This window comes from Saccopteryx leptura, chromosome 5 (genome assembly GCF_036850995.1).
Source record: "Saccopteryx leptura isolate mSacLep1 chromosome 5, mSacLep1_pri_phased_curated, whole genome shotgun sequence".
Lineage (NCBI taxonomy): Eukaryota > Metazoa > Chordata > Mammalia > Chiroptera > Emballonuridae > Saccopteryx > Saccopteryx leptura.
This window is the reverse complement of record NC_089507.1, coordinates 214,191,425-214,207,627: the sequence shown is the minus strand read 5'-3', so window position 1 is coordinate 214,207,627 and position 16,203 is coordinate 214,191,425. Positions and strand designations below refer to the sequence as shown.

Sequence of the window (16,203 nt, the reverse complement as noted above, 5' to 3'; positions counted from 1 at the left end):
ACGCTCTACCACTGAGCAAACCGGCCAGGGTCAAATGTTTCTTTTTTTTTTTTATATCGCTTCATCTTCATTTTGAAATATCTCCTAATTTTTGTGAGCAGTATATCTCTTAATAAATTTCTATTTTTTTGGTCATAGCTCCACCTGGTGGCCAGTCTGTTTCGGCCATGGCCATATATTCCTGAGGTTGACTAGTAAGAGTTTAGAGTTGCCCAAGTGGCCTGGCCGATGGGTCCTCCGCTGCGGTTAACATGACAGATGATCTGGAGCAACTCCTCTCTCCTTACACGGGCACAGTTTTATTATCCATAAAATGGGGTAAATAAACAGACTCAGACGAGACGCCCAGAGGTGGACGTGAGGCAAAGACAGACCTAGCACAGCGATGGTCAACCTTCATGCCACGAGAATGAAAAAAAAAACAACTACCAGGCAGCACCTGTTTAGTCAGGGACTCTGGCTTCTTTTCCCGCAGACTGTCAAGTGAAAAAAAAGGACAACAGCCAGCACAACAATAGCCGCCCAGTATGAGTGACTCAAAATGATACATATATACATATATATATATCTTTTTTTTGTCAGATTGGCAAAAAATACATTCTTTGGTGTGCCACGGAGTTTTAGTAACTAGCCTGTGCCTGCCGCGAGAGGAGGAAGGCTGAGAGCGGCCCAGCCAGCGTTGCAGAAAGGCTCGAAGGAGGCAGGCGCAGCTGGGCTGCCTCCACAAACCCCTGCCAGTAGGCCAGGGGTCCCCAAACTTTTTACACAGGGGGCCAGTTCACTGTCCCTCAGACTGTTGGAGGGCCGGACTATAAAAAAAAAAACTATGGACAAATCCCTATGCACACTGCACATATCTTATTTTAAAGTAAAAAAACAAAATGGGAACAAATACAATATTTAAAATAAAGAACAAGTAAATTTAAATCAACAAACTGACCAGTATTTCAATGGGAACTATGCTCCTCTCACTGACCACCTATGAAAGAGGTGCTCCTTCTGGAAGTGCAGGTAGGGGCCAGATAAATGGCCTCAGGGGGCCGTAGTTTGGGGACCTCTGCAGGAGGCCCTTTGCCCAGTTCAGATCCAAGAACAGCTCAGTTGCTAGGCTGCCTCCCTTGGCCTCCTCAGGGATGGGGTGGGTGGGGTGGGTGGGGGGCCCCCAGAGCCTGTTGGGAGGGGCTGGGAGAGGCGGGGGAGAACCCTTGGGTTCCCTAAGCCCAGTGCTCAGACCTCGGGGCCAACGCGCTCCCCGCCTTGCGTGTCCCCCGAGGCAGTCGAACTACGTGGACTACATGATGCGTGAGTTCCAGGGGCAGGAGCTGATGTGGAAGAACCAGTACCACCTGCGCTTCCTCCTGCCCATGAAGGTCATCCCCCTGTAAGGAGCCTCTCCCCTGTCCCCGGGCTGAGAGGGGGCGGTCCCTGCAGCTCTGCCCTTCCCCGTCCCTGAGCCGCCCCCTGTGGGGACCACCCAGGGTCTGGCCCCGGGCCTGGGGCTTGGTGTCCCTACACTCCTTTTGGCCTCACAGCCGGGTAGGTGGGCATGAGCAGGAGGAGGCGATTTGTCTCCATTTTACAGATGAGGAAACGGAGGCCAGGCCTGCCCCAGAAGCTTGTTTGCTGTGCTCGGGGTGTGTCCTTGTGTGCACGCCCGATAACTCACGGCCTGCTTTCCTCTCACTCCCGTGTTCTGTGCCCCCTCCTCCCTGGAGCCCAGCACGGCTGCTGGCATCAGTGATGTCACAGTTTGCGGCCACAAGCCCCACTCTGCTTGCCTTCCCTGCAGCCATTTTTTCCAATGAAAGGTTTTCAAAAGCCTTTGTTCTTGGTCTCCTCCACCCGGTCCGGCTCTGAGGACGCTGACGGGCTGTTTCCCGGGATGGGCTTACCGCTCCGGGAGCCCCGTTTCACCCCAGCATTGCCGTGGGTGGGTCTCTCTTCCTTTTGGCCACTGTGGATCGCGGTCGCCACCTGCCCGGAGGAGGGGCAGGGTCCCACGTCTCAGGGAGCCTGCTCAAGTTTCTCGAGAGTGCGCCCGTGTGCCCTCGTGCACGCGTGCGTGTGAGCAACGCCCCTCCTGCTGGCTTCCTCTCCCCGCCCCCCCCCCCCGTGTCTTCATGCCGCGTGTGTTTGAGTGCTTCCCTCCCACAGGAATCACGGCTGCGAGATCGTGAAGGTGGAGTTTTTCATGAAGCGGCTCAAGAAGGTCGGGCACTTCCTGACGGTCACCAAGGACGGGGTCCTGCAGTTCTGGTCGGAGTCCTTCTCTCCGCTCAGCTCCTTTCGGGTGAGCGGGGTGGTCAGAGCGCCTCGACTTTCGAACCCTGGGCCCAGCCTGGGCTCCGTCTCGGAGCTCGTGGACTAGGCCGCCCACACTTGCAGCCCCAGCTCCTGGGGTCCAGGTTCGAGCTTCACTGTGGGACCCTGGGACTCCCATTTCTTCTTTGTCAGCAAGATTCCACCTGGCTGTTCGTCCCACGTGGATGTCCGACAGGCACCCCCCGAACCCAGGTGCCCAAACTGAACGTCAGTGTAGCGCTCCCTGCTCACTGGGCTTCTCCTGTGCCCCCACCTCAGTGATGGCATCACCTCACCACCCACCAAGGTCCCCATGCTGGGCATCAGCCTCCTCCCCTGTCTTTGTCACCCCCGCTCCGTCACCTGTGGATTCAAGCCCTTTGCCTGGATCAGGCGGGACGTCACTGGGGTCGTGACCCTGGCCACTGGAAGCTGACCGCCTGGCTCACACCCCCAGGCACACCTTTCCAGCCCTGTGACCTTGGGCCACTGCTGCAGAGCTCCCTGTGCCTCATGTCCTCATCTGTCAAGCGGGGCAGTAACAGTATACCCCCCTCACGGGGCATTGTAGAGGATCGAATGACACAGAACATGCACGGAGCGTGGAGCAGGGCAGGGCACCCAGCAAACTCCTGACGAACGTGGCCTTCGTGCCGCCGGTTCCGAGCGCAGGGAGTGATCACACGCTCAGGCAGACCCACTGCGTATCTGTGTTGCCAGACCCGTCTCGAATCCCCTGGCGAATGACGTTAATGTCCGTGGGTATTGTGGACGCATCCATAGTTGTGTCCCGGAGATGGATCCTGGGGTCACAAACTGGGCACATTTAAATCTTTGATGAGCTTGTCAAACTGCTCTAAAAGGGGGCTGTAAAGAGCACAGTTCCCTATCAGCCCATTTTATAGATGCGGAAACTGAGACTCAGAGAGCGGTTAGGGAGTTTATTCAAGCCTCCGTCATTAGTAGTTGGTGGTCACGCTGGGCTCCGGGGCCTCGGATGGCCGGGGAGAGCTCACAGGGACTCCGCGTGCTCCTGGTGTGTTCTCCTGGGGAAGCCTCCCCAGCTCGGGTCTCCTCTGCTCTTCCTCTGGCTAGCTTAACCAGATCCAGCCGCTCCACAACCCGCAGATGTGGGTCATCGACATGGTGTGTCTCCACAACATGAACCTAGTTGCGGTGACCTCTACCGACCAGAAGATCCGTGAGTCCCTGGCAGCTGCCCCGGCCGCTCGCGGCCACCGGGAGTCATGCATTTGTATTTGGAGAGATCTGTCGCTGAGCCAGTTCTGAGCATGGATCCAAACCCTCGCGGGGGGCAGGGGCATTGCTAGGTGGTGAACGGTGACTGCTCATTGCCACCAGAGACACCCCCCCCCCGCAAGGCCTGGGAGGTGCTTTGGGGGGGGGGTCTATGCGTGCCTCTCCTCTGTCTCTTCCCAGAGTTCTTTGACATCAGTAACCGTAAATGTATCCGGGCCTTCACCTTCGCTGACCTGGACAGCTGCGCCCTGGTCATGGACTACTGGTGAGTCTCATGGGGGGGTCTTGGCTGTGGCTGCGTCACTCGGTGGGGCTGGGACCCCCAGGGACCCTCTCTGGATACAGCCCTGGAGAGATGACCCTCCTGTGCGCCTGTGTCCTCTTCCCCGCATGCTGTCCCTCTCCCAGGGTCACCTGTCACGGTCACTCCGACCTCAGAGCCATCGTCGGCTCCTCTTCCTTTCCGTCGCCCGCCAGGTCAGCCCGCCGCACGCCGGCAGGGCTTGTCCCGGGGTCGGACGGACTGGAAACCTCAGTCCGCTGGGAGGGGCGACTTGACAAAGAGCAGCCGGAGGATCAGGCCCTCATTTATTTTGGCTTAAAAAAAAACAACTGATTTCTTTTGGACCTGGTTCCTGGGTGGCCTGGATCTGGGCGTTGGGCCTACGTCCGTCCGTACGTCCGTCCGTCCGTCCGTCAGCCCGAGAGAGCGAGAGCTGCCCTTGCTCCCCAGACAGACGAAGGCATTGGGGTGCGCAGGGCGGGCGGAGACTGTGGCAGGGCGCGCCCAGCTGGCCCCACGGCCTCTTCTGTCTCCGTCTCGCCAGGTCCGACTATCGCAGAGCTGTGTTCTGCTTCGGAGACAGCAGGGGCAACGTCATCATCTTCACCTCCGACAATGTGGCCAACGGGCTGTTCAACCCCCGCATCCTCCCCAGGACCTCCAAGTGGGGTAGCTAGCGCGTTGAGGGACTGGGGGTGGGTGAGGTGGCTCAGCCCTGGGAGGCTCTCCCCTCTCCCTGCCTCCCGGCCCCACAGCCCCTGGCTCCTCCGGAAGCCCAGGCCACAGCAGCACAAGCTCAGCTCAGAGCAGCCCGCAGGGGGTGGGTGAGGTGGCTCAGCCCTGGGATGATGCTCTCCCCTCTCCCTGCCTCCCGGCTCCACAGCCCCGGCTCCTCCGGAAGCCCAGGCCACAGCAGCACAGGCTCAGCTCAGAGCAGCCTGTAGGGGGTGTGTGTGTGGGGGGGAGACTGAGGAAACGGCACTCTCTCTGAAGGGAGGAGGTTGTGAAGGTAATGGCCAAGGGAGGGGGGCTTTAGGACCCCCTCATCCCAGAAGAAAACAACCTGTGCCCACTGTGTGACCTGGAGAGAGCCACTCCTCTGCTCTGGGCCTTGGAAGAACGGTGCTAACTGCCTCCAGCGAACCTGGAGCCGCCTCACAGTATCAGCCCATTTAGACTGTAGCAGCCGGGGAGAGTGGGGCGCCCCGAACTTGGTTCCAGCTCTGCTGTGAGCTGGTGGGGGGCTCTGGGCAGCGGGGTTCCCTGCTGGGTCTGTTTTCTGGGTGCCCGGTTCCCCCCCGCTGACCTCACCAGGACACAGCGAGGCTCGGTCGAGAGAGTGGATGGCAGAGGCTTTGGAGAGGCGTGGGGGACTGCAGACAGACTCCAGGTGTCCCCTGCGGCTCCGCTGGTCCGGGCTACGGGGCAGCGTGGTGACACAGCTCGGGTTTCTCCCCACCCAGATCACTGGACCAGTGTGTCCATGCAGAAGCTCTTAAACGAGAAGTCCACTTTGTACAGAAGTTACCGACTGAAGGTGAGTGGTAGCTTTCCTTGGCCTGTTACCATGGTCATTGAGTACACACCCATCAAAATAAATGCAGAGAGTGGATTTGCCCCCCGGGTCCGGTCTCAGGCCGCGTGGGGCTTGGTCTTGTCTCTAGGAATGGGGTAGAGGCAGTTGTGGGGTCCCACCAGCTCTCTGTGCCCCAGGCACGCCGTCTCTCTCATCGCCTTCACGGCTCAGCCCCGGTCCCCGCAGACACGACCTCCCCCCTGGGTGGCTGCAGTGGCTGCGAGCTGTTCCCCCATGTCCTCTGTCCACTCAGTGCTTTCTCCAGCAGCCAGAAGAATCGTGAGATGGGAACCCACGATTGGGTCCCTCCTTTGCTCAGGATCCCCCCGTGGCTGCTCTCTGAAACACGCTAAGCCCTTTCCCACCTCAGGGCCTTGACACATGCTGTCCCTTCAGGAGGGCACGCCTCTCGGTTTCCACTCAGTGCCGCGCAGTCGGTGCCTTCGCTGTGATAGATACTCGGAGAGACGGCCATGCAGAACCTCGCTCAGGGCCGGACGACCCTCCGGCTCACACCCCCCTTCCTGTCCCCGGAAGGATGGTCTCTGGATTGGGAGGCCATGCACTGGGTCAGACCACAGGGCTGGAGCTAGAGAGTTTGGAGCCTGTCCGGCCAGGCCACCCCCTTATAACTGGTGGTGCAGCCGCGCTGCCCCAGACGGTGTTCTCTCGTATTTCACAGCCTGTCCTGACAAGCGTGGCCGGCCGTGGTGGAGCCAGGAGCACAGGGTTGTCCGTGGTGGGGCTCCTGCAGCCTCGAATCCGCCCTCCCTCCCCCTGAGGGCGGGGACGACAGTGTCAGAGGACTGCCTGTCCACATGACGGCAGCCTTTTCCCTGACGAGGGATGACCACACACCGCGGGTCACAGGACCCCGGTTAGGGCTGCAGGCCCCATCACTTCGTCAGAGCTGCGGTCACTAGAAGGGCGCTGGACCCAGCGGTCTCTGGGCCCCTCCAGCCTCTGGCGCCGGCCGCGCTCTGGGCCTGGGCCTGTGCGGGCCGTCCTGGCTTGGCTGTCCCACCCCTGTCCCTCTGTCCCCAGGCTCTTCACCGCAACTGGTGCCAACAGGTCAGGTTCATTCCCCACATGAACCTGGTGGCCTCCTGTTCAATCACTGCCAAGTCCTCCCTGGTGCTGACAGTCCTGCCGGCCAAAGCCTCCGAGAACCCCAGGTGAGGGGCCCTTTCCCCGGGCCACGGCGGTGGGGCCGGGAGGGGCCGGCGGAGGCGTCTGGCCTCCCTGTGGGAAGGGGCCGCCCCTGCTGAGGCGAGGCCCACCTCCGGACCGCGGCCGTCCCCTGGTCAGCCAGCGCACTGCGTGTCCTCTGGGCAACGGCGGCTGTGGCGGTTCAAGCACGGCTCTGGAGTCTGGGTCTTGTTTTTTTCTTTAACTGAGACATAACTGACACAACGTTATATTTCAAGCGTACAACTTAGTGATTCGATACCTATAAATATTGCAAAACGATCACCACCACCTGTCTAACGAACAGCCGTCACCACAGAGAGTTACACATTCTTTTTCTCGGGAGGAGAACTTTCATGCAGTCTGCTCTCAAACGCCATCCCGGTGCCGCCACCAGCAGCAAGATGGAAACAGGCCTCTTTTGTCTACCAGTCTGGGTGCAAATCTCAGCCTGGAAGCCCGCGCGGGGTAAGCAGGCAGCGGAGAAACACTGCCGCCGAAGGAAGGATTCCGCTGCCGCCTCTGTGAGCCTCAGTCGCCCCGTCTGAGGGAGGGGGTCACCCCACGCACTTGACCGACCTCAAGGGTCATTCTACTGAGCACAGGCTGCGGCGTGTGCATGGGGACTGGCAGCGCTTATTTTTTTGGAGGGAGTTCTCATCTATTTCCTTTATTTTAGATTCTCCCCTCCCTCCCTCCCTCCCTCCCTCCCTCCCTCCCTCCCTCCCTCCCTCCCTTTCTCCCTCCCTTCCTCCCTTTCTCCCTCCCTCCCTTTCTCCCTCCCTTCCTTTCTCCCTCCCTCCCTTTCTCCTTTCCTCCCTCCCTTTCTCCTTTCCTCCCTCCCTTTCTCCTTTCCTCCCTCCCTTTCTCCTTTCCTCCCTCCCTCCCTCCCTCCCTCCCTCCCTCCCTCCCTCCCTTTCTCCCTTCCTCCCTTCCTCCCTTCCAACTTCCTTCCTTCCTTCCTTCCTTCCTTCCTTCCTTCCTTCCTTCCTTCCTTCCTTCCTTCCTTCTTTCCTAATCCACTGTTTTACAGACAAGTATAGGTACATACATTGTCCTTGGAAAAAATTTAAACATTATATATAAAGCTGGAGTCCTGGAAGCCCACTCCCCTTATCTGACCCCCCTCTGACCCCACTGTGGCAAGTGCCAGCTCTAGGGCTGCAGTGCCCTTCGCTCCCCCGGGGGCTCTTTCAGCTGCCCCCCCCCCCCCCAGCGCTCTCGTTGCCCCAGGACTCCATACCCTGGAGCCTGTGGGTCTGACCTTTCCTTCTTAGGGCTGAGGCCCCCTTGCCTTGGGGGCACAGCAGGAGATTTGAGGCTTGCGTTGGGGCCGCAGCTGGGTGAGAGGTGCAGTGGGGAGACCGAGGGCCAGCTAGGTCCCACCTCTGTCTGTCCCTCCCTGTCCTGCCTGCTTTCCAAAGGGGAATTGGAGCTTGGGGTGGCAGCGTTCATTCAGGGGTAGCTCCTCGTTTTCCAGATTGAAAATTTGAGGCTTACGGTGGGGAGGTGACCCGTTTGGAGCGGACCTTTGAGCTGGGGTTGTGTCCCAGGCCTCCTCGCAAGTCCGGTGTCTTGTTAACCAGAGTATTCCGTGCACATTCCCTCCCGAGTCCTGGAGCTGGCTGCAGGTTGGAGGAGGGGCCTCGGAGAATGTCCGATGCGGTGGGGAAGCTTCGGTCTTTGCCTCGGTACTTGCGGTGGGGCAGGGTGGTGGGATTTTGCTGGGAGCTGGTGTGCTGAGGTTATCTCTCTGCCTTGGTGCTAGCATTGTCTCGTGTCTCTGATGTCTTTCATTCAGCTTCTCATTTTATTGGGTATCAGCAGCAGGGGGGCTATGAGGGGGATCACCTCACTGTGGCCCCGAGGCCCCTGTGGTCTGGTTCTGCTGCCTTCCTGATCACACCCCTCCTACCATTTCCACTCCAGCCCCCCTGGCCCACCTATGGTTTAGGAATGCTCCTGCCCCAGGGCCTTGGCATCACTCCTCTCTACTTGGTATACTCTTATTTATTTTATAGTATTTATTTTTTAAACTTCTTTTTTTATTATGAAAACTTTCGAACACACAAAAGTAGAGACAGTAGTATATAACACTTACACATCACTAGTATAAGTTAATCTTTATTTAGAATCAGCTATAAACAGGGTTCTCGAGTGCTTTTGAGCAGAGGAATGGTGTGGTCTGATGTGTAGGAGCATCCTTCTAGCAGTTCTGTTGCAAGTAGAGCACACGTGGGCAGGAGTGGAGGTGGGGACGTCAGTTAGGACACCATTGTAATCATTCAGGATACATAGGATGGTGGCCTGCAGGCAACCAGTCAGATGGAGATGGAGGGATTTGGGATACGTTCTGGGGGGGGGTGGTTGGAGAATATAATAATACACCCGCCTCCTTCCTGTCTGGATGCAGTACACATAATGTCCGGCAGGTGGCACCATTGACTGCTTGCTGGTTTCCCATTCCTGGTGATGGCCTCTTAGGCCGAGACCTTTGCAGCTGGGACCTGGCACTGCCAACCCAAACTCTGCCTCTGGAGTGGGCCTCAGCCTCCCAGGCAGTGTGGGCACGAGGTCTGACTTCCCAGCAGCCGGCCGAGGTGGTCGGAGCCAGGGGCGGGGCGGGAGGGACCCGGGCCCAGTATGTGGACTGACTGACCTGCAGCGTCTCCCCCTCTTCTCTCACCTCTGCCCCCCCACCCAGCTGGAGCCACTGTGATCTCACATCCAACCTGCGGGCAGCGGCTTTGCTCGCTGTGTGCCCTCTGACCTCTCAGGCCCTTCCCCATGCCGCAGCCGCCGGCAGACCCGTCTCCTTCAGCTGTCCTGCCAAAGCCACCTGCTTGCTCCCCTGCGGGACTTGCCGCAATCTGGCCAGGGCTTGAGTTGAGTTTGAGGGTCGAGTTCAAATAGAAGGAGCTGGCAGGGCAGGCTGTGTGGATAAGCGGGAACAGCATGTGCAAAGGCACTGAGTTTCTAGGGCAGTTGGGTCTGTGAGGACCACTGGGCCTAACCTGCCTGGGTCACCCTGGCCCTTCCGGGACCCCTGCATCTCCTCCTTTCCTGGGCTGAGCCTCCGGCCTCTTCCTGCCATGCCTGCTCTGGTTCTGAACCTGACTTCCTACCTTATCAGCCCTATGACCTCGGGCAAATGCCCTAACTTCTCCTTTCCACGAGCTCATTGTGGCACAGGGCTGATGACGCTCTTCAGGGTTATGTGAGGGGTCCGGCACTGGGTCCAGCACGGAACAAGGGCACAGCACCCAGGAGCGTGCTTCCCTTTCCCCTGGCCCTGGGGCCCCGGTTGTGGAGACCCTGGCCCAGCCTAGTTGAGGTGAAGGTCAGGTGAAGCCTGCCCTCGGAATGAGGCACACGTGTTTACAGCCGTGAGTGTCGGCTCCGGCAGAGGACTGCTTCCTCCAGCGGTGAGAGGTGGATGCCTCCTCCATGCAGGCAGGAGGGGTTTCTCTTCCAGGAGCTGCTGGTTTGGAGCCGAGACCCGCAGCCCTGCCCCAGCTGCAGGGCGTGCTCCGGGCAGGGTTTAGGGGCTGCTCCTCTCCTGGGTGGAGAGGTAGTGATTCCCCCGCCCCCTCCCCCAGCCCTGTCTCCGCGCCCTCCCCACCCTGGGCTCGGAGACTCCCCTGAGGCCGCCCGCAGCCCACAGCCTTTCTTCTTCGGTCTTGTAGGTTTTCGGCGCTGAATTTTAAAAAAGGAATCCTTTGCTTTGATTACTGCCCAGACAAGAACTTCCTGGGTAGGTCACACGGAACGTGTTGGCCTGGCGGAACCGGGCTGAGGGCTGCTGGGGGTGTGGGCACCGTCAGAGCCAAGGAGGAGCCCCGCGACCTCTGGCCACTGTAGCCCCTGCTCATGGGCACCTGGGGTGGCGGCGTGGTGACACAGGCTGTTCTCGGTGTGGTGGTACAGGGGCTGGGGTGGGCGGAGCACCCATCTGCCCAGCCGGGCCGGGACCTGACGCCTGGCCCCAGGAGACAGTTTCAGCGTAGGCCCCCAGTGGCTGACACCCACCCATATTTTTTACCCCAGTCACTGGTGGCTATGATGCCTTCATCCGCCTGTGGAACCCCTTCTTCTCCAAAAAGCCCGTGTGGCTGATGACAGGACATCAGACGGCGGTGACGCACATCCTGGTGAACAGCAGGGACAGCAACATCCTGCTCAGCATCTCCAAGGACAAGGTGCTGCCCTCGGTGGCAGAGACACTGGCCTGGGGACAGTGATCTGGCCTGGCCTGAGGCCCAGGGCAACAGTGCGACTCCCCTGCCTGTGGTCTCACACCTGGCCCAGGGCCTAGAGGGAGGTTACCCAGGTAGTGTCACCTTGAGGGGCCTGAGCCAGCTCTGAGCCAGTAATCCACCAGTACGGGCTTCCTGGGTGCCCAGCCTGGCTGTAGCCCTGGGCAATGCCCTTCTCTTTTCTGAGTCTCAGTCTTCTCATCCATAGAATGGGTTGTCAAGTGGCTTAGAGGAGAACGGGGTGTGGGGGGGAGAGTGGTGTCATGTCTGGCCCCAGAGGGTGTACACCGTGTACAAGCCCGTCCCTCTCCCCACACTCCTCCCAGGCCCACACCTGCACCTCCAGTGCTCCTAGGGGCCCCTTCTCGACTGCTCTGGCTGCTAGGGACTGACCGGAACTTTCTCCAGCGCCCAGGGCTCCCTAACTCAGGGTTCCTGCCACTTTGTTCCCATTGGCTCAGGGTACTGGCCTGTCTGCTGGGCTGCTTGGACATCTGGCCAGTGTGGGAGGCGGCCATGGTTCCAGGTGCCTCCTTCAGGGGAAAGTTTGTGTCCTCTGGGACTCAGATGATTGGGAACCGGCACCCTTAGGCTCACCCAGGCTGCCATCCCCAACACATCCTCACACTTGCTGTTGTCTGGGGCTCTCCCAGCAGTCCTGGGAGCTGGAGTCCTCAGGCCACTGCTGGGGAACCCTGGACGGGGTTGTCAAAATCCTCACGGTCAGCCAGGGGCAGACCCAGGATGCAGACGCCAAGTCCGTGTCTCTCCAGCTCACTGTCCGTGCCTACCAGCCACGAGTGTTCTGGAGGGGCTTACTGAGGCCTTTCTCGGGACAGGGGGATCCTCTGGGGACAGGTTGGCCTCCTGGGCAGTGGCCACCTGGCTTGGCTTGGAGGCTGGAGTGGGAGCAGCGGGACCCTGCAGGTGCCCGTGCCGCCTCGCTGGGTCCTCACCGCCGAGTGTTGGCTGCCTGAGCAGGGTGGAGGTCCTGGGGAGAGGCTGGGGCGAGAGGGGGAGGGCCAGGCCAGGGTTTCCTCACATGAGCCCAAGAACACCATCTCTGTCACAGGGTCACGGTCCAGCAGACACAGAGCAGGGGGCGGGCCCTGCTCACACCCCAAGGCCTCTGCTGCGCCCCACGCTCAGCCCCCTGCCCGTCTCCTACCGTCCCCAGAACATCCGCGTGTGGGACATGCAGGACTACATCTGCCTCCAGTCCTTCTCCGGGAAGCACTTCGCCCTGGGAAACTGCCCCATCACCAGCGCCTACCTCTGGAAGAACGAGGACACCCTCATCTGCTGCACCTACTCAGTGAGCGCCGTGCTGACGGGTGGTGGCATCGTGACCGCCTGCACGCCGAGGTGGCCCCGGTGGCCGGGTCTGAGGTCCCAGAGGGTTCCCAGGGGAGAGTCCCAGGCCGTCCGGCCCCAGGCTGCCCTTCCTGCTGCCTGCCCTGAGGACGACGTGCTGGACTCGGTGGCCTGGCCCCTGAGGCTCCCGTCTCCTGGGGTTTCCTGGAAGACTGTTTCCGGGCCCCCAGCCTGTCACCCTCTCCGGTGCTGCTCTTTCCCTGAAAGCCCATGGTGTCCCCCCTCCCCAGGCTGGGTTAGGAGCCCCCCCTCCAAGCTGCTTTGGACCTGTGCCTCCCCCCACCCCCCATCACAGTCCCATTGCTCTGTCCTGCCACTCTTACACGGCTTCCCGGATACATCGTGAACTCCAGGAAGGCAGGGCCACCGCGGAGCAGCCCCTCGAAAGGACAGAACTGGAGAGACCCGATGTGCCCTGGGGGACAGGACAGACGGACAGACGGGCAGAGGCACAGGGCTGACCGTCCAGGGCTGGGGGTGGGGGTGGGGGGGAGTGGACTCAAACTACGTGGGAGCCGAGGGGTCGCAATGACAACCAGCAGCCACTAGATGGCAGGGTTCGGTCTAGAAAGGGAGACGGTGTCATCTGTGGTTGAGAGTGAGGGGTCACTCCACTGAGGCCTTGTACCCTCCGTTGGCCAGGTCACCCTGGCAGGGGACACATATGTCGCCCTTGTGCCCTTGGCTGGCTGTCCCCTAGATGGCAGGTTTTTTGACTGGCTGCCAGCATTTGTTAAATTAAATAGACATTTGGATTTCACTTCAGGTCATCAAACATTATCAACCCCCGGCTCCTTGTCAGGAATGGAGAATAAATTAATTAGACACTGTCCCATCTCTTGAGGAACCTTGAGGGTAGAAGGAGAACATAATGTTGGTAGAAAATGCCATCTGTTATGATGGACGTGTCCATACTATGAGGTGGGTTCATGGAGCACAGGAAGAAAAAAATATCCTTAGCCTAGCCGGGGGCAGGGTGGTCAGAGAAGGCTTCCTGGTGGAGCAGAGACCGGATTGAGGCTGTATGCTTCTCAGAAGTTATAAGAGGGCCCTTGGACTTCGGGGTTCTAGGAACACTAGGGTTTGGGAGCCCCGACTTCAGGGGGTGGGCGGCGTCAGCAGGCACACCAAGGGGCCGAGGGGCCTTGCGAGGCTCGGGCCTGCGTGCGTCAGAAGGTCTCGATGTCTCAGTCGACTGGAAGCTTCTCCCTGGGGCCAGTTGCTGAGGGCAGAGCCCTTTGGACTTCCCAGCCCTCTGCCCCTCTCCTTGTTTCAGATTGGGATCCTGAAAGGGTACCTGGAGACCGAGGGGCGTGGGAAGTCCGGGGAGAAGGCCACGACGTACAGCGCGCCTCTGTGCGCGGTCCTCTACAGCAAGACCTTCAAGCAGGTGAGCGTGCCGGAGCTCGGCTCCGGTCCTGGCGGGAGTGCCTGGTGACACGGGGCAGGACCAGACCTCCCAGAGCGTCCAGATCCAAGGGGGCAGTCAGCGTAGGTGGCGGGGTGGCGTGGAACTCTCGTCGCTGTCGTGGTGAGGGGGGCCCTGGGGTCCGGACAAGAAGCAGCCCCGCGTGGGGCCGGTCCAGGACGGGCTTGGCACTCCACCACGTGGTCAGCGGATCGCCCGAGTCCTCTGAGCCTCCGCACACCTGGCTGCTGCCTCAGGTCCGTTCTGGGCGGGCAGCCTTCCTCACGCAAGTGCGAGATGGGTTCCCAGGGCGGGGCAAGCTTCCTAGGCACCATTTTCTGGGGAGGCCCTAGTCCAGCTTTGTCCACTGTGGGAAGGGAGGGTGACCCAGGCCGTGGCCAGCACCCAGGTCCTGAGTGGAGACATCTGGGCTGGGTAGGCAACTGGACACGTGGTTTCTGAGGTGTAGAGACAGAAAGGACCCTCGAGTCCTCTGCCTAATGCTACTTGGACCCCTTTTCTGGCCTGGGTTCTGGGCAGGGCTGGCCGTGTCTGCGGCAGAGGTGGCCACGGGCCACATGAAGCCATCGCTCGCCTCAGCACGGCCCTCTGGCCCAGGCTCCTGGCCCCCCCATCCCGCATACTGTGGGCTCTTCCGTGCCTTCAAACAGTGTCAGACCCCGGCCCCAGCTTTCTAGACATTCTCAGCAGGAGGCTCGGTCTGGAATAGCGCCACCGCCCCTGTTTCATTGGGACGCTTGTCACAGCGAAATGTTGCACTGAGCGGGGTGACCGTCTTTTGCTCTCAACACTGCCCTTCTTGCCTGACCAGGCGGTGGCGCAGTGGATAGAGCGTCGGACTGGTATGTGGAGGACCCAAGTTCGAGACCCCGAGGTCGCCTGTTTGAGCGTGGGCTCATCTGGTTTGAGCAAAAAGCTCACCAGCTTGAGCCCAAGGTTGCTGGCTCCAGCAAGGGGTTACTCGGTTTGCTGAAGGCCCGTGGTCAAGGCACATATGAGAAAGCAATCAATGAACAACTAAGGTGTCGCAATGAAAAACTGATGATTGATGCTTCTCATCTCTCTCCGTTCCTGTCTGTCTGTCCCTGTCTATCCCTCTCTTTGACTCTCTGTCCCTGTAAAAAAACAACAACAAAACACCAAAAACAAAAACAAAAAGCACTGCCCTTCTTGGTGGGCAGTTAGTATACTTCCTTTGTGCCCTCCCCACCCCATTAATAATGGTGCTTCAGTTAGAGTTTTTCTGATTGGGAGATTATTTTCTCTGGGCAGATTCTGATTAAAGGGGGTTTCACCAAATCGTCTCTTCCTAAACGAGCTGGGCCAGGTGGCTCTGCCCTGCGCTTCCAAGTAGAGGAAGGCCTGTTTTTCCACAGAGCGGGTGATAGGCAGCAGGGTCCCCCAAACAGGCGTCTTCTCAGCGCACGGAGGGTGTGTGGGCTGGCCCCAGCCACGACAGGCGGGGACCGCCCCCGGGGCTGGGGGCAGCTTCCTCTGCGGGAGCCCCAGACCGCATGCCTCCCCGTAGGTGGTGAGCGGCTGTCTGAGCGGCGTGGTGAGCGCGTGGGAGATCACGACAGGCAAGAGGATGATGGAGTTCTCAGTGACGAGCGACAGTCAGGTGGAGCTGACCGCCATGGCTCTGGATGAGTCCGAGCGGTGCGTGCTCACGGGCTTGCGGGACGGCACCGTCAAGATGTGGAACTACAGCACGGGAGAGTCCCTGCTGACCTTCCCCAACCCGGACAAGCTGGAGGTCAGCCTGGCCCATCAGCGGGGGTTGGAGGGGGGCTCTTGAGAAGCCAAGCACAGCCCCTGTGACTCTGGGCCCCCCTGTTCGTTACGTGTGCCTCCCTGAGAGGCTGTGCCCGTGGGTCGTGTGGTTCACGCCTCCCCGAGCCTGTGTCCTCACAGGAAAAGTGAAGCCAGGTCACAGCACCTGCCCTTAAAGGTCAGCGGCTCTTGCTCTTAGTTCGTTAGCATTTCTCACCCCACAGATGGGAGCTGGGGATGGTTTTCCTGGCAGTGGTGTCTAGTGGCTCAGAGCGTCCATTCTTTTTATTTATTTTATTATTTTATATTTTTATTTATTTATTCATTTTAGCAAGGAAAGAGAGAGGGAGAGAGAGAGAGAGAGAAGGCAGGATGAGCAGAAAGCATCAATTCCCATATGTGTCTTGACCAGGCAGGTCCAGGGTTTTGAACCGGCGACCTCAGTGTTTCCAGGTCGACGCTTTATCCACTGCGCCACCACAGGTCGGGCTCAGAGCCTTCATTCTTAACCCTGACTCGACAGGGTCATAGGGACAGCTTGTGGGTGTGGCGCAGTGCCGAGCCAGCAGGCCCACTCTGGGACGCGAGCCCACCCCTGACCCTGTGGCTCCTTCCTTTGACGACTGACAAGGAGCCGCCTGGTCAAGAAGCCGGGGTTTTAGAGTACTGGTCCCGATCCTGTCGCTCAAGTCCTTTGACCTCAGCCAAGCCACTTGCTGTTTTCCAGTTATCCCCTATAAAGTGGACGTGGGTTCCTATCCTG

General features: G+C 59.6%; 1 protein-coding gene across 1 annotated transcript in view; it reads left to right on the top strand.

The window, feature by feature from the left end:
* EFCAB8 (EF-hand calcium binding domain 8) overlaps positions 1–16,203 on the top strand; it is a 39,608-nt gene that overhangs the window by 5,708 nt on the left and 17,697 nt on the right. Inside the window, exons 4-15 of the mRNA XM_066386613.1 lie at positions 1,278–1,381; positions 2,155–2,290; positions 3,397–3,502; positions 3,742–3,826; positions 4,389–4,513; positions 5,308–5,381; positions 6,465–6,595; positions 10,295–10,362; positions 10,656–10,807; positions 12,042–12,179; positions 13,515–13,628; positions 15,196–15,423. Of these exons, the coding sequence (XP_066242710.1) occupies positions 1,278–1,381; positions 2,155–2,290; positions 3,397–3,502; positions 3,742–3,826; positions 4,389–4,513; positions 5,308–5,381; positions 6,465–6,595; positions 10,295–10,362; positions 10,656–10,807; positions 12,042–12,179; positions 13,515–13,628; positions 15,196–15,423 (1,461 nt within the window). The remainder of the gene's footprint in view (positions 1–1,277; positions 1,382–2,154; positions 2,291–3,396; positions 3,503–3,741; positions 3,827–4,388; positions 4,514–5,307; positions 5,382–6,464; positions 6,596–10,294; positions 10,363–10,655; positions 10,808–12,041; positions 12,180–13,514; positions 13,629–15,195; positions 15,424–16,203) is intronic.